The sequence below is a fragment of the Lepidochelys olivacea genome, assembly GCF_965140295.1.
Source record: "Lepidochelys olivacea isolate rLepOli2 genome assembly, chromosome: 11".
Taxonomy (NCBI): domain Eukaryota; kingdom Metazoa; phylum Chordata; order Testudines; family Cheloniidae; genus Lepidochelys; species Lepidochelys olivacea.
The window spans coordinates 78,564,558-78,587,171 of NC_140421.1; the positions used below are offsets into that span (position 1 = coordinate 78,564,558).

The 22,614-nt window shown below is 43.0% G+C and overlaps 1 protein-coding gene across 2 annotated transcripts in view; it reads right to left on the minus strand.

Annotated features, from left to right (window-relative positions):
- Positions 1–22,614, minus strand: part of DIP2A (disco interacting protein 2 homolog A) — a 246,059-nt gene that overhangs the window by 10,753 nt on the left and 212,692 nt on the right. Inside the window, exons 30-38 of one of the 2 annotated variants that reach the window (XM_084644034.1) lie at positions 19,795–19,925; positions 16,137–16,305; positions 14,013–14,183; positions 10,963–10,992; positions 9,533–9,594; positions 7,978–8,035; positions 6,822–6,896; positions 5,977–6,151; positions 3,152–3,275 (exon numbers count right to left, since the gene is read on the minus strand). In XM_084644034.1, the coding sequence (XP_084500160.1) occupies positions 3,152–3,275; positions 5,977–6,151; positions 6,822–6,896; positions 7,978–8,035; positions 9,533–9,594; positions 10,963–10,992; positions 14,013–14,183; positions 16,137–16,305; positions 19,795–19,925 (995 nt within the window). The remainder of the gene's footprint in view (positions 1–3,151; positions 3,276–5,976; positions 6,152–6,821; positions 6,897–7,977; positions 8,036–9,532; positions 9,595–10,962; positions 10,993–14,012; positions 14,184–16,136; positions 16,306–19,794; positions 19,926–22,614) is intronic. The other variant, XM_084644035.1, reaches the window with a different exon arrangement.

Consider the following 22,614-nt stretch of genomic DNA (forward strand, 5'->3'; position numbering starts at 1 on the left):
CAGGGCTGTTTTATTGCTGTGTAGACGTCTGGGTTCAGACTGGAGCCAGGTTCTAGGACCCTGTGAGGTGGGAGGGGCCCAGAACTCAGGTCTCCAGCCCAAGCCTGGAAGTCTACACAACAATGATACAGCCCCGCAACCAGAGTTGGCTGGCATGAGCCAGCCGTGGTTTTTTCTTTGCTGCGTAGACATATCCTGTGGCTCCACCAGGAGCTCTTTAGTGACCTGAAAGTCAAAATGGAATCCTACAAAAAGTGGAAACTTGGACAAATTGCTAAAGACAAGTACAAAAGAATAGCATAAACGCGTAGGGACAAAATCGAAAAGGGTAAGGCATGAAATGAGTTACACCCAGCAAGGGACAGACAAGGCAATAAGAAGAGGTTCTTTAAATACATTAGGAGCAAAGAAAAGATAAAGGAAAGTATAGATCCTCTACTTAGCAGGGAAGGCGAGCTAATAACTGACGACATTAAGAAAGCTGAGGTGTTTAATGCCTATTTTGCTTCAGTTTTCACTGAAAATGTTAATGGTGACCAGATACTTAACACAATTAATATTAACAAGGGGAAAGGAACACAAGCCAAAATAGGGAAAGAACAGATTAAAGAATTGTCATAAATATAAAGGGAAGGGTAACCACCTTTCTGTATACAGTGCTGTAAAATCCCTCCTGGCCAGAGGCACAACATCCTCTTACCTGTGAAGGGTTAAGAAGCTCAGCTAACCTGGCTGGCACCTGACCCAAAGGACCAATAAGGGGACAAGATACTTTCAAATCTTGGGGGAAGGAAGCTCTTGTTTTGTGCTCTTTGTTCACATTTGTTCATTCTCTCTTGGGACTGAGAGACGCCAGACAGAAATCCATCTTCTCCAACCCATCCTAATCCAAGTCTCCAATATTGCAACCAGTAGAGGTAAGCCAGACAAGGCGGATTAGTTTCTCTTTTGTTTTATGTGAATTTTCTCTGGGTTAAGAGGGAGGTTTATTCCTGTTTTCTGTAACTTTAAGGTTTTGCCCAGAGGGGGATCCTCTGTGTTTTGAATCTGAATACCCTGTAAAGTATTTTCCATCTGATTTTACAGAGGTGATTTTTATCTTTCTTTTTTTTAAATAAAATCTTTCTTTTAAGAACCTGGCTGATTTTTCCATTGTTCCAAGATCCAGGGGTTTGGGTCTTTGATGACTTTGTAACAAATTGGTTAGGATATTATTCTCAAGCCTCCCCAGGAAAGGGGGTGTGTAGGGCTTGGGGGAAGACGTCTCCAAGTGGTCTCTTTCCCTGTTCTTTGTTTAAAACGCTTGCTGGTGGCAGCATACTGGTCAAGGACAAGGCAAAGTTTGTACCTTGGTGAAGTTTTTAACCTAAGCTGGTAAGAATAAGCTTATGGAGTCTTTCATGCAGGTCCCCACATCTGTACCCTAGAGTTCAGAGTGGGGAAGGAACCCTGACAAGAATATTAGATAAGTGAGATGTATTCAAGGCTGAAGCAATCTCAGAACCGTTAATAATTATCTTTGAGACCTCCTAGAGGTCCTAGAACACTGGAGAAGGGCTAACACCGTACTTGTCTTTAAAAGGGGGAACAGAGAGAACAGAGAGAACCCAAGGAATTACAGATCAGTCAGCCTAACTTCAAAACCTGGAAAGTTACTGGAACACATTAGTAAGCAATCAATTTGTATGTCCTGGAGGATAATGGGATTATCAGGGATAGCCAGCATGGATTTGTCAAAAACAAATCATGTCAAACCAATCTAATTTCCCTGGATTATGGACCTAGTGGACGGGGGAAGCAGTAGATGTGATACGTCTTGATTTTAGTAAGGCTTTTTGACACAATCCCACATGACATTCTCACCAGCAAACTAGGGAAATGTGGTCTAGATGAAATTATTATTGAGTGGATACACAACTGGTTGAAAGACTGTACTCAGTCAGTAGTTATCAAGGGTTCGCTGTCAAACTGGGAGGGTGTCTTTATTGGGGTCCCACAGGGATCAGTTCTAGGTCTGGTACTATTCAATATTTTCATGAATGACGTGGACAACAGGAGTGGAGAGTATGCTTATAAAATCTGCAGATTACACCAAGATGAGAGGCATTGCACGCACTTTGGAGGACAGGACTAGAATTCTAAATGACCATGACAAATCGGAGAATTGGCCAGAAATCAACAAAATGAAATCCAGGAAAAACAGGTGGAAAACACTTCACTTAAGAAGGAAAAATCAAATGCACATCTACAAAATGGGAAGTACCTGGCTAGGTGGTAGTATTACTGAAAAAGATCTGGTAGTTATAGTGGATCACAAATTGAACAGGACTCAGAAATGTGATACAGATACGAAAAAGGCTAATACTATTCTGGGGAGTGTTAACAGGAGTGTTATATGACATATGTCATATGACAAGAGGTAATTATCCTGCTCTACTCAGCAGTGGTGAGACCTCAGGTGGAGTAGTGTGTCCAATTCTGGGTGCCACATTAAGGAATGATGTGGAGAGTCCAGAAGAGAGCAACAAAAATGATAAAAGCCTTAGAGGAAAGGTTAAAAAAGGCATGGTTAGTCTTGAGAAAAGATGGGGGGAGGGCACGGACCTGATAACAGTCTTCAAATATGTTAAGGCCTGTTATAAAGAGGACAGTGATCCACTGTTTCATCCATGTCCACTGAAGGTAGTACAAGAAATAATGGGCTTAATCTGCAGCAAGGGAGATTTAGGTTAGATATTATGGAAAACTTTCTAACCATAAGGGTAATTAAAGCATTGGAGGGTTTTAAAAACAGGTTGGAGTAACACCTGTCAGGGATGGTTGAGGTTTACTTGGTCCTGCCCCAGTGCAGGGGGTTGGACTTGATGACTTCTCGGGGTCCCTTCCAGCCCTGGGGTTCTACGATTCTAACTGCTCTGCGCAGGCCTACATTTTTTGTTTTCACTCCCAGCTAATTGATCTAACAAGCAATTTATTCTCTTTTTATTTCTGTCAGACAAAAGTATAAGCAAATAAGGTGGGTGAGAGGGCTCCTGGCAAGTTGCCTGCAGAGCATTCTCAGTTGCAAAACCTGGGCTTTGATGCTTTAAAAAAAGAAAAGGACACAGAAAAATTTCTTAACTGAAAATGCATATAGCTCTGAACCTCTTACCATTCGGCAATACTTTTGTGCGCTCTGATCACAGAGGTCTCAATATCAATGGGATGATACCTCATTCCTCTCAGCTCCAGTGTTTCATCCAAGGAGCCTACCACATACAAGGCATCATGCCTCTCTGGAAACAGTGAAGACATTCAGGATATCAGTGAATGTGAAGAACAGATAGTCTCAAAATCACATGCACGTACATTAATCAGCTGGCCTAACATTTTCATGGCCCATTTCCTATGAGGAGAAGCAGCATGTAATAGATAGTCCTCCCAAATGGCAGAGCATCCTGAGTTTAGGAGCCAGCTCTGTGCTCCTCTTAGTGACTCAAGGTGAGATCTGCTGAACTGTATAGAGTTACCCACTGATAAAAGGTGTGACCTGGCAGACCAGGTCAGATCAGTGTATTCAGGTCAATTCACTTGGGTATAGATCAAAGTGTTAAATGTATAAGTGTGTATTCAGATGTTTAACCTTCATAAAAACTAGTGGAATGTTACTTGTAATCTTTTTACTTAGCTGTTCTTGTCAGAATGTAATAGCAAACAGTTACATGGCAAATACCCTTGTAACTAAATTACCCATCAAAGAAATCTTGTGAAATGCTAATGAAAGACTTTAAGGACTTTAACACAAAATGCTAATTTCAAAGCAAGTGACATTTCTTACCCATCCTCAACAAAGGGAAAACCCAGATGGGTAGAGACATGGTCAGCTTGCTTTCTGTGTGACGATACTATAAATATAGATTCAAAGAAAGATCCTTAATCTCCGAACTATCTTGGACAGGGAAGTGTACCAGATGCAAAGTGGAGATCTCCAGAGTTATTCTGGGTACCTCGAAATAAGTTTTGGTAGACTAGCAATTTATTACATCTCTACCACCATTTTGAGTTACAAACTATGACTCACCTGTTAATATATTTTACCTGCTTTAATCTTTCAGTCATTTCCTTTTCTTAGCTAATAAACCTTCAGTTAGTTTACTATAGAATTGGCTGCCAGCATTGTCTTTGGTGTAAGGTCTGGAATACCAATTGATCCGGGGTGAATGACTGGTCTCTTAGGACTGGGAAAAACCTAATGTGTTGTGATTTTTGTCTGGGTGGCAAGATAGACTGGAGAGGCTAAGGGGACTGTCTGTGACTCCATAGTAAGACTGGTATAGTGATCCAGGAGTTCACATTTGTTATTGGCTTGGTGAAATCTAATTCTAGAACATACCCCTAGTTTAGGATGTCTGCCCTTGTTTACTGACAGTCTGCCCCGAGACAGGCCCTCATGGTTGTGAGCTACTCCAGACAACTGACAACAGGTACCAGATGTTGAATGAGACTTATCAGATTAACACTATTTTCTAAATTGGACCAGCTACAGTGGGGTTAGTGTAGTAGGCTTTCACCTCTGGAGAACGGGGAAAATGTTCCCACTTGTGCACGTTCCAGAAGCACCAGATAATTTGGTATAAGTAGAAATCTCAGGATGAGGACCGGAATGTGAGAGTTATCCGCAGGTGAAGAGTGCGGTGCCTGGCAGAGCTGACTGGAGTAGCACATGTGATACCCTTCGGATATGCCAGTGCTATTAGTCTCTCAATTTCAATCCAAGATAAAAAGGAAGATGGTCACATCGTTAAAATAGTACAGTGGGCAGATGCATTACCTATTTTGCCTCATTATTCAGAATCATTACATTCAATGAACATGTGCCCATTAAGGGCCCGAATTCCTGGGAAACTGAGTATTTATTATTTCTCACTGAAGCATCTTGCAGGATAGGGGCCTTAATTTTCCACAGACTATTGAAATTTCTCTGACTTTCTCTGCCCTGTGCTGACTGGCTGTTGCTTCACTCTCCTCCTCCCCCTCGGCTTTACTCCCATGGGTGGTGGGTGAATCACGGGCCTGTGGAGGCTAGCCCCCGCCCTGGCCTGCCCCTTCTGCCTGAGGCCCTGCCCCCTCGCCCTCCTTCCCCTGCCGAAGACCAGAGGGCCCCCCCCAGCCCCGGGCTGCCCAAGCGCCTCCAGCCCTGGACAGCATGCGACCCCCCACCAATTCTGGAGCGCTGGGTGGCGCATGGCCCCCCCCCTCCATCCCCAGAGTGCCGGGCTGGCGGCCCCACCACCGGGGGCCCCCCAGCGCTGGGCGGCCCCAGACACCCCAAATCCTGGCTGCTGGTCAGCTACCCTAGCTTCAGCAGGCTTCCCAGAAGAGGAGCCGCCTGCTTGTGCTGCCGAGTAGTGGACAGCGAGCAGGAGGGGCCTTCTGGCAGCACAAGGGTGGAGCTCCGCGGGCCTCTTGTGGGAGGCAGAGCCATCCCCTGCCTATGCTACGGGCCACCCATATTCACTCCACATTGTCCCTGTCTCCCCTGCGCTGTCCCAAGTCATCCAGTCTGTTCCCTTTTCTTTCTACTTAGCCGATCCCCTCCTCAGTAAATCCACTGGGGCGGGGGAGGGGGGACGCTGTGGAACTAACATGACCCTTGCTGCCATCGCATCGTTCTCTCTACTGGTGTGTTCTACCCCTTCCCTCACCCTATGTCTGTCTTGTCGAGGTTAGCCAACACACTCATCATTTTCTTCTACTTGCCCATCTGTCTGTACCCATCTTATACTGTGTCTCGGTCTTATACTTCGATTGTAAGCTTCCTGGGCCAGTGTTTGTACAGCGCCTAGCACAATGGGGCCTGGTCCATGCTCCTAGGTGCTACCATAATACAAATAAATAATACAGACTTACTCTTTGCTTGCTCAGCTACATAAGGAGTTACAAACAAATGCCCCTGTATGTTAGGTGACACTACCAAGACCTGGTTTCCTATCTCACCTCCACTGGCATCAGTAAGTTCTGTCCTGCGCAGGAAGCCCAGGTACCCAGTCCGTGCCCATACTGTCTGTGTGTCTCCAAAACTCAGCCGAGCGCTGAAGTGGTCAGCGTGCAGTGCCTCTTCTCCATAGACTGTGTAATAACCAGTAGCATTGTGTGGACTGCTCACCCAAATCTAGGACATAAAACGTAACAGGCGGGACCCATGGCATTATACAGGCACTTATTTTCCATATTTAGACAGAAGAATTTCCTGATGCAATAGAAATCTGTCACACTGATAATCTTGGTGCCCAAGAACTGCCAAGAATAATCTTTTAAAGAGAACAAACTTCCAGTGCACATAAAATTAAAAGTAGTAGAAATACAGCATCTTCATTGCATGCACCTAAAAACGCATTTCAGAGGCCAGCAGAGCTCACTTAAATGGATCTCTTTCAGTCTGGTGCATGGAAAAGAATGTCTTTTAACAGGCCTCTTCCATCAAAAAGGGCTTCCGGTTTAAGTAGGCCCCACTGTATGTAATAGCACAAAATGCTTTGTTTGTTTGTAAAATAGGGATGTGTATAAAATCAGGAAATACCACTATTAAGCCAATACTCTGCACTGATGGGGGCAGGCAATGCTAAAGAAATGGTGGGACATTTATTTTACCACCCATGGCTGCTAATTAGATATGGGTCAGTAAGCAAGCAAGGATTACCTCAGAGTTCAGAATGGAGGAAAAGACAGGGCATGCAGAAAGTTGCTTAGGCATGTTGACATTTTCCTTGGTTTTGTTACAAAGTTTCAGCTATCCTGGTTTACTAATCTCTGTCTGACAAAGTGATGTTATCAACATTTACCTCTCCCAAATGTGAATCTCCGAGAGGTCCCTTAGTTTCAGTGTGTGCTATAATAACCTTTACGCCAGGCAGAATCTGCAACAGGAAACAAATATCGTAACGTTAAAGTCATGTTCATTTTTTAAACTCACCTCTCTCGGTGAACTCAGTCGTTCGCTACTTTGACTAGAGATTAATTCTAGGCTCTCTCACTCCTCTTGTTCTCTATAAAGCGTGACTGCAAAAGTGTATGAGGTTTCTTTAACCCTAGATAAGTGAACGAGAGAGTCTGTGCTATGCCTCTGACATTACTGGGGCAGAGGCTAAGGTGGCTATAAGCCAGCACTGTACTATCCTGATTCTGGGCTGCTCCAGGAGCAGATGCAGCCCTGGGACAGGGAGGCTAAGTAAAGGCAGGATCTCCAGAGGGGTATGGAGGGTAAAGGGGCTGGGGTGAGAATCTCACATGGTGGCTTCAAATTAAAAATCCATTCAATCCCCATCCCATGCTTTTAAACTTTAAATCCATCCAACTGATTTATTTAAACTTGGTTTGTTTCTTAGATCTCATGAAATGTACAAATCAAGCAAAGTTTGAACAAAAGCAATTCAGTGATTTGGGCTGTTTGGTCATATTACCGATCAGAACATACGCAAAGATTTCTAATATGCAGTTAATCCATTACACTGAAAAGGACGTCTGGGTAGATCATACCCACCCACATGGTCAAACCAAGAGTCCTTTCCAGATTGGTAGAAACCAATTATTATTTTGTCACATGCAGAAAACAACAGATGAGCCAATTATACTCCAACTTCCAGAAAAAAATTACCTCAGGACTGAGATTAAGCGCTGAATATTTTAGCCAAAAATAACGTTTGCTGGAACATGTAAGGGGGAAAAGAAGAGAGGAAGGGTTTACAACAGAAGCTGGAACGCAAGTGTAGCTATACTGTGCCCAAGTTAAACTCCTGAAGCTTGCCTTTTAACTTGGCTAAAACAATTTATTTTTAATTTCTGGGGGCTCTATTTCTATGGCATGAAGTTCACCTCTCAACTTAGAAAAACGTATTTAACTCCCTAAGCAATTTTCGAGATAGCTATATCCAAGCAAAGAAGCTGAACACTGAGAAAACAGTTCATGAGTCAGCTTTAAAACAAAAGCCATCCACTTACCTTTCCAGACTCCATCAACGGCAAACTGTGTGGAGAACCCCGCTCCACCAAACGTACCCTGGAAAGGTAAATGGAAAATGCTTTTGCTCAGTAAAGATTTATTTGTGGTCTCACAGCGACATTTTAAAAATGGGCAAGTGGATTTACATTTATTCTCTACTAAATAATTTTGTTTTCCTTTCCTTGACCTATATTTTCTGTCAATGCCTATGCTCGGTTGCCCATGACGGTGCTCACTGGCTGTGGTAGCTGGCAGTTAATGAACCCCAGCCATCTTTGGGAACTCAGTGGTGACCACAATGCCTCCATATTGTCCTGGCCTTCTAGGAGTGCCCCAAAACACCAAAAACTCATTTCAAAAGCAATGCTAGAAATGCAACTGCATTCGCAACTGTTTCAACTAGATTCCAAAGTGCCAAGGGCACCAAATGCCAAGCCACAATATGTCTCTTTCAGTCAGATCCCATTGATATCATTTTGCTCAAATGAGGACACTGGCACCTACTGACTACAACCATTCCAGCCTCACCTAACTCAACAAAGAAGCAGCTCTCAGCTTCTTGTATGAGTGGTGGGCTCCACAGATCTGGCCAGCTGAAAATTTCATCTACAGTTGAAACATCACCTTTCTTGAAACTCTCATGACCAAATTCAGGGATGATGTAAATGATAGTGCAAGTTAAATGTCAAGAAGAATTTAGCAAGCAAACGGGCAAACCAGGATGGAAGTAAATGCCATTGTAGCATAACCTGCACTGAGCTGGTGTGCAAGTACATGCCAAGAGGCCAACAGCTGTTGTTTTTCCTGGGTGTAGCAGGAAAAACAACAAACAGAAGGGCATAAAGAAAACAGCCCCCCACCTGCCCCCAACTCCAGGGTCCAAAATTCAATCCTGAGGCAAACAGACACCACTCCCATTGCCTAATATCAGACTCATCTCTCTATTCCAGAGGCTGAATTTGGTCTCAGACTGATCTCTCTTTGCGAGTCTACATCTGGCTCTATGATAGTATGACAGTGTGTGCCCTAGAATGAACTAGACAAGGGGAGATTAAGTTATTGCAATTTAAGATCCTTTGCTCAAATGCTGAGCTGGTTGAAGTTAGGACCACAAATACCGTTACATAATATTGACTGGTTTCAGAGTAACAGCCGTGTTAGTCTGTATTCGCAAAAAGAAAAGGAGTACTTGTGGCACCTTAGAGACTAACCAATTTATTTGAGCATGAGCTTTCGTGTAGCTCATGAAAGCTCACGCTCAAATAAATTGGTTAGTCTCTAAGGTGCCACAAGTACTCCTTTTCTTTTTGCGAATATTTTGACTGTGATCCAAACACTAAGATTTGTTTTAGTACGCAGAAATTAGAGATGATGCAAGAGGGCAGAAGAAGCGGTGGGAGGGGCAGGCTGGGACACTTCCTGGGTGGAGGGGCTGTGACAGGTGGAGGGATCAGGAGCTGACAAGCACCTTTCAGTATAAAGCACAATGTGGTGAGGATGAACAGACTTGTCTGCAGTGTTTCAGGGGTTACTGCTATGTATTATCACGTGTACCTGTCGTGTCGAAGTGCTCTCATGTCTACGTAGACTGTTGTTGGATCTGGTCCTGCAGTTCCCTAAGAAGAAAGGGGGGGGGGAGGAGGGGACGGACAATTTTAACATAAACCAAAAAATCTTGTTTCTCTTTTTCAAATCACCCTCTGTCTTTCACTGACACATAGTGTTGTCTCTGTTATACTGTGAGTACAGTAAAGAGCTCTTCCTACCGCCAAGTCCCACCATGCAGCTTTGGTTTTTCGTACAACTGACAAGTAAACACAGAAGCAGCTCACGTATGCACGGAAACTTTTCAAGGCACCAAATTTTATTGTGGTACTAATGCACTCCTCTAAAACAGGATCACGTACTATGCAGGCATAACCCTGTTCCCGATACTCCACTTCTATATCCAATGATATGATCCTACAAAGAACAAAACTCTTTGGTAATCAATATGTACAACCCGTCAGGCTATAACATCTTTTCTTTGTAAACTTTCAGGAGCTGAGTGCTCGGGGAGAGAGGTTATTCTTTGCTGGAGTTAGAAAGTGCCACCTTGTGAGCAATTCTGATAAGTGGTTTCTAGACCTAACAGTGAACCTGAGTCTCAGTGGATGAACCACACAAGGCACCATTTAATTCCAATAGTGCTTAAACTTGGAGCAGTTTATAAGTTTATGCTCCAACAAACTGAAAATTAGACAACTCCCCAGCTGTATCCCTCCCCTTCACCCCACACAGGGAAACACAGCATGGCATTAGGGGTCTGTTTACACTGCAGCTGGGAGGTGAGATTTCCAACCTGGGTAGACACACTTACGCTAGCTCTGCTGTGGACATGGTCGTACAGCTGGTGGGCGTGGACTCAGGCAGCCAGCCCAAGCCACGGCCCATGTCACAATGTCCACGCTGCTATTTTTGGCATGCTTGCTCAAGCAGAGCTGGCATGAGTCTATCTACCCTGGCTGGGAATCAGACCTCCCAGCTGCAGTGTAGACCCACCCTAGTACGGACCAGGATCCATAAGACAACAGTTTGTAATCCGCTCAAGATTCCAGGGCTGGAACGGTAACCAGCAGTTTCCTTAGAATAATGTGCCTTAGTGCTCTGTAACAAGGTTGATAAAAAATCTTGTGTGTTGTTTTCTGTAAGTACAATGCTGCTCTGTAGCTGGGTTAAGAATGTGAACTCCATCTCTGGGAATGAACCATTAAACACTTCCTCTAAACACCTGTGCTCTATACAGTGACCTCTGCTTGCTTAACAAACAGGAATTCTTGTACTTCAGCTAGAAGTGACCTCTGTGAGCAAAATACAATTTCTTTAAAATGAAAAACTCATTTGACTAGTTTCAAGTGAACTCCCTTAACCGGGTACATGTACAGCGTGTGCAGTGAGAAAGGAGGACTTTAGGGCGTGACAAGCACACACATGCATCACTGTACCTGTTCAGCCAGCTTGCGCAGCCTGTTTGGCTGACAGAGGGACCACAAACAGAAGTGACAGAGGCCAGCGAAGTGTGAGAAACAGAGAAAAGAAAAAACACAAACAAAGAGGCACAGGAGACATGAGATACACACAATAGAACGGGAACAAAATGTCATTGTATCTTAGAACAAAAAAAAAGGAATTTCCATTTCAGATTTTTTGAAAGGACTGACATGGATTTTCTTTAAATCATTAACTGGGAAACATGCACAAATCTCACAAAGCACTGAACCTGCATGCTTACTGCTATACCTTATTTAAAAGTACTTAATGTTATTTATGGCTTCAAATGGAACCTTTAAATCAGTCTGTTAAGATAGGAAGATGTTATGTATTATTTCCATACTAAACTGTACCAAATATACTTGGCTTGGATAGCATTGATATGCACTTAAATAGAACATTGCAGAATGAAAATGTTTTGGGTTGTGGTGTTTTGGGGGGTGGGGGGAGGAACAACTTAAAAAAATCTTTTCAATACAAGTGGTCAGTGGTCAGGAAGCGCATGTTGGGTGAACTTTTCACTGTCCATACTGCACTTCTAGAAAGGTTTCTTAGAAGAGTTTAGAAATAGGAATTGTTTACATTTGTGGAGTCCTATAGGTGCTTAGGGGTTAGTCCATGTCCATAAAATAGACACTTCCATTGAAAAAAAACATGGATCAGACAATCTTTTGTCTCCCACTACTTATGAATTCAGCAAGCAGATCTCTTCGTACAGGCTCTCTAAAGGATGGCTCTGTGAGGGGTACGGATTTCCAGAGGCTCTTCCCTCCTCTATTTTGCTTGCGAATATCTGCTGTGCCTTCACTTTCAGTTGTAGGGGAAAATCTCAGTGGGCCCAGATTAACCTTTCCCATTCTTACTTTGTCATTACAGATGTTGCCCAAGACTTTAAAAAAAAAGGTGTCTAAAGTTGGGCTCCTAAATCCTTATTTAGGCACTTAAAACCCTTCTACGCAATCACATTTCTACGCACTCCACTCTTGATTTTATGTATCTCTCGAGTCTTACTCTGGGATTTTCAAACAGACACAACACACGTTTGTGTCTATATGTGTGGGTAACTTATCTATTTGCTCTCCCATGTAATAAGTTCATTAAATTACTTTATTTACACCTATTTTACCTTTGTATTTAGGTCTTTTAATTAATCTCCCTTCATATGTGCAAAAAAAAGATACTGTAGCTCTTTTAAAGTGCAATTATACCGGGCACAGCATATTGAAAAGGTTTGAGGTTCTCAGTCGTAGAATAAGTGATATCATGCATGGCCCATTCTGAAGCTGAAGTCTGCTAAGAGGAAATGCTACTGGCACACAATCCAAGATCTGGAGTCTTGTCAGTTAACTTGGAGGGATTTAACACAAGAACTTCAAATGCCGCAATATTACTAGGTGCTCTCCTTATGTGGTACTGCTGTTACTATATTGATAAATCATTTCTTCTGCAGGTTGTCACCTGTCTAGCTCCTATCCGAGAAAACGTATTTATACAGGATGCAAAGTGTAGAACACCAACTTGCACTTCTGAATTCATTGGGGTTATAACATCTATTTGCAAGGATGAATTACAAGAGACTCTGCACATAAGGTTAGAGATGCAATATGGAGAGAAGGAGAAAAGAGGAGTTTGAAAAGCTGTCAGCTATAAAAATCAACAGACTACAAATATGCGTCAAACCATTTTTTAAAAAACCTTTCCCTTCTGAACGAGTTAAAGAAAGGTATTCTTTTAGGGTTAAGATTCATACAATTTTTGCTAAGGATTATTTCTCTCTTCTCGTGGGAGCATCTAGAGTAATAACATGCAAAGATGCCCAAAAGGATATAACACAGCCTGTAGCTGACATTTTAGGAAGGTGTAGTAAGAACCTGTACCGAAACGCTTCCAATGCACATTCACTGGCTGATTGCAAAGAATTTACAACTTCAGGCCCCAAACCTGAAAACAGTTATACACGTGCTTAACATTATGCATGTGATTAGTCCCACTGACTTCAGTGGGAATTCCCACGTACGTAAAGTTAAGTATGGGCATACATCTTTGGAGGAAGGGGGCTTAACACCTGACAGATTCATTGAAACTTTCCTTTATCAAAACAGAATTAATGTTTTATATTCATATAGGGGTATCTGCCACTTTACTAGACTATAACCCTTCATAGCCACATGATGCTCTGTAAGAACATGTACTGCCCTTTTCGGGAAGAGGGAGCACCATATCTCTGTGGTTGAACAGAACTAGATTTAAGTCCAGTTCAGTTAGCCAAACAAAAGGGTAGCTGTGACTGAAGTACCAAACCACCAAAACAAGACACCACTCAATGCAATCCTCCCGACTCTAGGAATGCTGGGCTGTGCATTTTAAAGGCCTATCCATTGCGTCTCTGATTATCCTTTTTCCTGGAAAAAGTCTGTTGTCTTTGAATGTGCCACACTAATACTTTGCCCTGAAAAACATACCGTAAGCCAGATGGCATGCAAAGAAAATTGTAGAGCTTGTCAACATGACAGTCTCTTTAACATGGAATTTCTTATCTGAAGAACTCTCCAATTTGCTCCATATATACATAAGCCAGTATCAAAATGCAAAGTTTAAATCATACTCCCACAGAGCTAGAATGATATTGCTTGGAATATTTATGATGCACAGCCATAGCAACATACATATTTATCTTAGTACCGTTCGTTCATAGCGGACAATGTCATAATACACCTTTTTGCACTGATTAAAAGCTAACTCAGTTGGCCATCCACCACTGCAGAAGGGCAAGACTGACATACTCAAAATCCCCCATTCCAGCCATGCAAAAAAAAGAAAAAACCTTCAGAATTTATTTCAGTGATTTAGTAGGAGGAAGGCACACAGGGAGTGTGTGGTTTAGAACAAACCACTGATAAAATTCAATAGAAAAAATATATTCTAGACACAGTTGTATTTAATTTTTCTAATCAAGTTCTCTGATATGCATCAGCTGAAGGGAAGGAATATAATCCAATCTCACCTGCAAGCAAATCGCTACGTTGACCCTGCAGCCAAATGTGGTGCTCACTGAACGTGCAGAGAGGCCCAGGTCTTTGAATAATTTAGAGAAGGACTGTGTTAGTGCAATCCTTGGTCTCTCTTCTGCCACCACCATACATGTTCGTACACAGGACAGGTTAACTCCCTTCATCTGTTGGAGAGGGTGTTTGAAAGAAGACAGGGAGAAAACACAATACCTCATGACACAGAAATTAGCAATTTCAGGAGACTCCTACTTCTGCAGTTGGATTAAGGGATAGACTGACTTTAGAAATGTCAGGAAAGATTGTGTATACTGGAGAAGGGACCTCGGAAATGTAGTACATACTATTAATATATACTTATGCTTAAAAATATAATATCTAATCAATAACCTCTCCCCTTTCGTTGTGATCCCTTTAAAAACGAAGACTACCAGGCAAAGGGAAGTCTACTACTTGTCAGCCAGGTTAATGGTAATGATTTTTTTGGCATTAGCAGTAAGAATGAACGAAGATAGTAACCTCTGAAGATAGCAACTATAATAGGTACCCACTTCTGGGTCTTTGCTTCTGCATGTTTCCAGCTTAGGAAAAGTCCCCAACTACAATTCTGAGTAGTAAAATCACTGCTTCAGTGTGAGCTCTTCTGCCACTGAAATAGACCCGAGTTCCTTTTCAATCAAATTATGGGTCTCAGAACAGAAATCTTCCCCTCAAACATAGAAGGGAAAAAGGGTGCTGTAGATGAACATAGAACTACAGTATAATTACCACCTTTAGAGAAAAAGATTGGGAGATAGCTTATTTATTCTTCCCTTAAAAGTACAAAATAATGGATTTTTTATTGTATACTAAAAATCTCCAGAAAGATCTTGCCAAGCAAAAAATATGCAACGATAAATGGTTACCCAGTGCATTAAGATGAGTTCTGCTAACAGGTAACCATCAGAAATGCAGTGGGTGATTTATTTGGGATACTGCTCAAATTGATGTGTTGGTGTAAACTGCAACAAAAATTTGGATTGATTTTCAAGGGCTTGTGTGTCCACCCAAACGGATGCTTTTGTACATTTAGCTTAAGGAAAAGAACTTTTAGGATTGTGATGATTGACCAAGGTGAAATTCTGACAGCACCTTGGAATTTGGGAGGTATAACACGCCTGTAGGGCTCTGCTGCCTGATTTGTCATATGCTAGCTTAGCTCAGCTCACTGTTACCCACTTCCATATTTGAAAATTGAGATCCCTGAGCTCAGGTCGCTCAAAAAGAGGCTTTGTCAGCTGAGGGTGAGTACAGTGTTACTCCATGGCACAGGTGCCTCAGAAGTGGGAACAGGATGGGAGTTTTTAAAAAACAATAAGCCCTTAATGAACCAGCTCATTCCAAGCTGCACAAGCTGCCATCCTTTCTATATGCTCACTGGATGCTGAAACTGCTGCCCAATGAATCTAAAGGGAAGAGATCTGTAAACCAGACAAAATATAAAATGTTATCAGTCTGTGTGGGATATACACAGACCTTCACAAAAGTGGTATCGCACCAAAAACCCATGTTACTTGTAACTGATAGGAAGTTGCAGGTTTCAACTGGTAAGCTTTTGTTCTTGCCAATTGCCAAAATTTAGAGCTATGTTCTGGGTCAGAGTACAATTTATTATGTCCATTCTGGTCTTTGTGTCTGTGTGGCAACAGCTAATGGACAACTTAATGGTTCAGAACTTTTGGTGTGGAGAATTCTGACATAGGAAAAGAAGGGACTGACAAATGGGTGACAGGATTCTGTTTTATTTTTGGCTTTCATTTTTCAGAAAGAACGAGTTCACTGAACCTGCAGAGTATTTTCCTCAAAATTTCAAAAATACAAATACCGTGTTACTTGAGATCAAGCATGGAAACACCAAATCCAAAATGTGATTTTTTTTTTTTCTGAAATTTGTGAGCAAGTGACAACTTCCTGCAATTTCAATTATAGCATTTGCCAAGAAGCAAAGCATAATCAAGGGCTTTCAGAGATTCCGTGAAGGAGCTCATTTTTCAGCTGATGACCTACAACAAACTAAAAGCATTAATGAGAGATTACATTACATTAGTACATTAGTATATGCAGAAACGATGTCCACTTACCCGAAGAACATCTGTCTGTGTTCCCAGGCCTTTGGTGCACATCTCCATGACCGAGTAAGAACAGAAGGTGACCCGCACTTTGTACTGACTGACAGCAGACAACCACAAAGACACATTGCTCTCCAGTTCAAGAGGAGGGACCAAAATAGACTGATGTCCTGAGTATACACTATCCGCCACCCAAAAGAGAGAGAAACACACCGATAAAGTACACTTCAACTATGCTGAACAGGCATCATGCCAAAAGTGAGGAGGCATGGAAAGACCGAGATAAAGCAGACCAATAGCAGAGCTAAGTACCCAGAGCGCCTGCTTAAAACTCAGTCAGCCCTCCATACAAAGCAAGCATCCAGGCATCCCACTGGGGTTTGCAGAGCGACAGCTTGGGTCAGAGCTAAGGGAAGTCTGCCCTCCAATATAATGAAGTTTGATTTTAATTTATAAAAGCCAAATAAAGTGATTCAAAGTGTAAAGAGGGATTAAATTTCAGGGAGCGTATACGCACCCTCAGTAAATCATACCAAAGGGCTGAGGACAAGTAGACTCTCACCTTGTGCACTTCGTCTGCTCCTGGACCCCTCAAACTCATGATCCCATATTGTCCCTCACCCATTTTCAAATGGAGCCCTCCACTACCTTCCCAGGCCTCCCATAGAACCTCCAAGTTAAAGCCATCCAAAGAGTCACCCCACAGCTGGGTGGTCAGCCTCAGCCTCAATGCTCTGCTGTGGTCCACATCCCACCTCCTCCTCAGCCAGAGATCTGCTGTGGGCTCCACCTCACTAGTCTCTGTTGCAGGCATAAACCACCTCCCACACTGCTTTCTGAGCAGAGGAAGAGGAGAGATGTAGCAGTTGGTGGAGGCTGTTCTCCCAGAGGAGCCAGTGGGCAGTGCATGAAGCAGGAATACGGGGCAGGAGGGGACTCAACCCAGCCTCTCCACCTGTGAGAATAAGCCACCCACCCCCTAGAGGTCTCAAAGTCTCGGAAATGAGTCTATTCCCAGGTTACATCCATCGGGGAACTGGCCACTTTCCTCACTGTTAATATCAGTGTAAGACAAAAACAGAATCCAGCATGCTAAATTTGCCTTCAGTGGAAGGTTTTATATATACACACAAGCTACATGAGAAAAATTAAAGTGTTATACACAAGATAATTTTTCTGATTGTAGGACAAAAGGTAGGCGATAAAGAAATACTCCAAACTTCACTGAAAAAAGAAAGGTAGCCAGTAAACACTGCCTGCTAAATGTATTTCAGAATGACACAACAATAAGGAGGAGTCCTTTTGAGGAGGACTTGAACTTATTTTCATGATGCTGAAAAACTAACGAGGGAAGCAATGCCAGTTTAAACATTTCATTAGACAGCATATGTTAAAAAAATAAAACTTGCAATTAACAAAAAAATTCTCTATTGATAATTTAACAAATAATTACAGCACATGATGGATCCAGAATGTGAGACAACAGAGAGGTTGAAGAACTCATCAAGATTTTACGACCAGCCTTATTTCTACCCATCATGCATGTACATTTAACCCCACTCTTACTAGATACCCTCTGATTTTCCCTTGACAGAAAAGTCAAATATCTTTATCTTTCTCTTATCTTCTATCTTATTCGTTATAAAATACGAATGCTGGCCTATTACAAAAAGGGTTTTGTCACTAGCTACCCACAGAAGATTTTAGTACTACTGTTCCCACAGTAGTTACTATTCCTCATAAATTCAACTGCCTTTCACATATTTGTTAGATAAATGTATAATGTTGTTAGAGAATCAGTCTTCCAGAAAATGCACTAAGTGGTTCCTAATAGGTCAACTGGATCTTTGGTTGACTGTAGATCCATTCACCTTTCAATGTCAATGAAAGTTTTATTGTGTTCTCCCCAGCAGGTGCCCTGGATCTCTCAGCTTCTAATGAACAGAGTCTATGTTCATATCAAAGATTTTAATTTAGAATCTGGTTAACAGTTAGCAGATAGGAATGGAAAGCAAGAGAGAGTTTGAATTAGTTCCAACTTTATTTTTTTAATATAGTTTGTTAATTTTGAAATGACAGATGTATGTCTGTGTGATGCTACATTGGTAAATACGGTCTTAAATCAATTAGTGTCAAGGGAATAAAGGAACAACCCTTTCAGTGGCACACTGAAAAACAGGCTCAGAAGAGTATTGTTCAGAGTGTTCCAGCTTCCCAAGTGTGCATTCAGTGTGTGATCATGTTCCCTGCCAGGCTCGCCCCTTCAAAAACTTTTGGCTTGTCAATGGCCAGTACTACAAAGAGGTTTGGGTTTTTTAAATAGCCCTTCTGTATTCTGTTTCTGGATCAATTCTGTACTCCAAATAGATTAAAAAAAACAATAATGTTGCATTCAGAAAGAGCAACCTAGCTTTGCATGCAGTCCGGCAGGGCTTACGTAACGTGAGAAAGCACCTCCGATACGCAAGTCCCCTTTCTTTAAAAAACGCACACCAGTAAAGAACACAGACTGTCTGATTTTATTTAACTGTATTTTGAAACAATGCTTTTTTCCCCGCCCTTGCTGAAACTATAAGATGTTCTCAAGATCTAAATTAAATTTATTCTCCTTCCCCCACTGTTTCCGCACCATCTAAAACGCAGGGTACCTGACTTATTGCAATGGTCTCGATTTTCAATCTTTGTTTAATTAAACCTCTTGTATTCCATTTATGTATTGATTCATTAACCATCTAAAAAGTGAAAGCATTCCACAGCAGAGAGCGGATCATACCCAACCAAAAACAAAGTAATTAGCTTAACTCAATTTAAAATGAATTAGGTAACGAGACACGAACAATTGTACAACAGTACTGGATGTGTTGAATTTTAGTGATTTTACTATCTGAGCCAAACACTTCCCCTTGCATTTTAGGACATGTTAAATTGCTTGCTTCTAATTACATTGTTATTTATTACTGTATAATGCCAATCTGGTGTTGGGTGCTTTATGTACATGTATCAAGTTAGGGCCCCTGCCTCCAAGAGACTTTTGGAGAGGTTTATTTGATCTAGATCAGCTGTTTTCAACCCAAAGGCCCCATGCGGCACAATTAGCACACAGCTGCAGCCTAGCTGTGTGCTAAAGGCCGCTGGGCCACAAGGGGTCTGGGTTCCCGGCTGCCTGGCACAGCGGGGTCAGGGCGGCCAGCCAGCCCTTTCAGAGGATCCAGGGGCTTCCCCATGAGGGCCGGGCTGCCCTGCTGCATGGCCAGGTCCAGGGTCCCTGCCACCTGGCCACCTGCCCAGGGCCCCACTCCTGGTCCCACTCTGTGGAGGGGTCTCTGAACGGGAGGTGCTGGGCATAGGGGTCTGTGGGGAGGGGCAATGTGGGTCTCAACCTGAGGCCCAGGTAACACATTGTGGGTTGCATACGATAAACAGGTTGAGGACCACTGATCTAGATGAAACCAATACTGAAATCCTCTCTCTCGTACTTGAAATCCAAGTAACCCGTATTTACAAACAACAACATTTCTTCTCACCTACAAAACAAATGATTTTGGGTCTCAGAAAGTTGCCAGATAACCAGACGTAAAAAGTACCATAATAGTGACTGCAAACAGAGCAGGCAGACAGAAAACAGAAAAGCCAGGAAGCCCCAGGTAAGTATAAGGTTTAAATACTGTACCTGCAGAGGCACCATAGTGCAAACCCGAGGCCACAGTAAGGGTCAAGGCAGATGGCGATCTGTCGTGAAGGGTAGAGTTCACACTGTAGCTTGACAGAGCGACACAAGGCACTTGTAGCTGCATGTGACATCTGGAGAAGGAAAACAGGCTCATGAAAGGCTCATGGACTTTAGGACATTTTTACATGTTTCAACACACTTGGGAAGACTGGGGGTAGAGGCCATGATGCTGGCCAGGATTTTGCAGTCAGTGTGAATAAGGGAAGCCATGTTCAGCATCATGTAACCCCTTCAGGAAAGGTGCACGTGTCAGTAATGTACATCTTCAGATATCCAGGGCGTCCTCCAGCAAGCCCAGGGAAGACCAGAGTTGACATTCCTGAAAAGTCTAAAGTACAAAACAGAGAAAATTTTTTAACCCCCCGGCCCCATAAGCCCTCTGTATGCATCCTACAGGAACAGAAAGGTACAAGCCCTGTGTTTCCTAAGATATTTTGAGGGTCATCTTTAAGTGATTTGCCTGTAGTTGAACAGCATTTCTGTGGTGGTTGAGAACAGGATTCTTTACTCCCAGTCATGCCCCTTAACTTCAGGACTATCCCTTCTCTGACCATGTCTATGCTACAAACTTATGTCGATGCAAGTTACGTCGGCATAGAGCCATTGCAGTCAGTACATCACTTGTTTGCGTGCGCACCTGGCTCCTTGTGTTGGCGGTGTACGTGCTCAGCAGGAGTGCTTGTTTCGATGTGCAGTGCAGAGCACCATGGGTAGATTAGCACCCTATCACAGGGTGCCATCCCTGCAATGGAAAATGTATCTATACACTTACCTGAGGTTCCTTCTCCTGTGTTGGGCTCGTCTGTACTCAACTGGCTGGACTAAAAAAAACAGGTCCTGGCTCACTATGCAGCTGGACCCCCAATTGCCTGTCCCCCCATCTTCTTCCTCCTTGTCCACCTCTTCCTCCTTGCTGTTCATGGCAGGGACCTGTGACTTGGGCTTTTGGAGGTATCCACTGTGGTGTGTATGGGTGGGAGGTCTCCACTGAGTATGGCATGCGCCTCTTTGTAGAAATGTCAGGTCTGCGGCTCAGCACCAATTCTTGGCCTCCTTGGACTTTTGGTGTGCTTGCTGCAGCTCCTTAGCTTTCATGCACAGTCTCTTCTCCCCACTGGTCCAGGAGATCCAGTATCAGGATCCAGGATCCAGTATCAGAGATCCAGGAGTGTGGTGCCAGCAAGGTCAGCTGGGCAGTTGCACTTAAAAGAGAGCTGCTCAGTGTGCTCACCAAGTCAGGCAATCAGGAAAAGGAATTTCAAAAATTCACAAGGCTTTAAATGGTGGGTGGTGGCAATGGGGGGCTTCTGGTCTATGTGACCCCAGGCAGTGGAGTTCACAATGGTGACCAGAGTGGGGCACTGTGGGACAGCTGCTAGAGGATTATGAGGGTTGACTTGGTAACAAGTGTCCATGCTTGTGCTGTGTTGACCTCAGTACATCAACCATGGCTCAATATTGCTCAGGGAAGTGGTGTCTCTATGTTGGTGTAAAAGAGCTCTTACATCAGTGCGAGACAAAGTTAAGTGTGGACACATGCACGACTAGACTGACGCAAGACAGTTGACAACAACGTAACTTTGCAATGTAGACCAGGCCTTCTCCTCTTCTCTTAAGTCTCACCAATTCCCCAGCTATAACCATCATTAACTGAATATTTCTAAAAAGAGTCATAGATATTAAGGTCAGAAGGGACCATTATGATCATCTAGTCTGACCTCCTGCACCACGCAGGCCACAGAATCTCACCCACCCACTCCTGCGATAAACCTCTCACCTATGTCTGAGCTACTGAAGTCCTCAAATCGTGGTTTAAAAACTTCAAGGAGCATAGAATCCTCCAGCAAGTGACCTGTGCCCCATGCTACAGGCGAAAAAGGCGAAAAACCTCTAGGGCCTCTTCCAATCTGCCCTGGAGGAAAATTCCTTCCCGAGCCCAAATATGGCGATCAGCTGAACCCTGAGCATATGGGCAAGATTCATCAGCCAGATAACCAGGAAAGAATTCTCTGTAGTAACTCAGATCCCACCCCATCTAACATCCCATCACAGGCCATTGGGCCTATTTACCATGAATAAAGATCAATTAATTGCCAAAATCATGTTAACCCATCATACTATCTCCTCCATAAACTTATCGAGTTTATCTTAAAGCCAGATAGGTCTTTTGCTCCCACTGCTTCCCTTGGAAGGCTATTCCAAAATTCTGATGGTTAGAAAACTTCATCTAATTTCAAGTCTAAACTTCCCGATGACCAGTTTATATCCATTTGTTCTTGTGTCCACATTGGTACTGACCTTAAATAATTCCTCTCCAGTATTTATCCCTCTGATATATTATCTCCCCTCAACCTTCTTTTGGTTAGGCTAAAGAAGCCAAGCTCTTTGAGTCTCCTTTCATAAGACAGGTTTTCCATTCCTCAGATCATCCGAGTAGCCCTTCTCTGTACCTGTTCCAGTTTGAATTCATCCTTCTTAAACATGGAAGACCAGAACTGCACACAGTATTCCAGGTGAGGTCTCACCAGTGCCTTGCATAACGGTACTAAAACCTCCTTATCTCTACTGGAAATACCTCGCCTGATGCATCCCAAGACCGCATTAGCTTTCTTCACGGCCATATCACATTGGTGGCTCATAATCATCCTATGATCAACCAATACTCCAAGGTCCTTCTCCTCCGCCGTTACTTCTAATTGATGCGTCCCCAGCTTATAACTAAAATTCTTGTTATTACTCCCTAAATGCATGACCTGACAC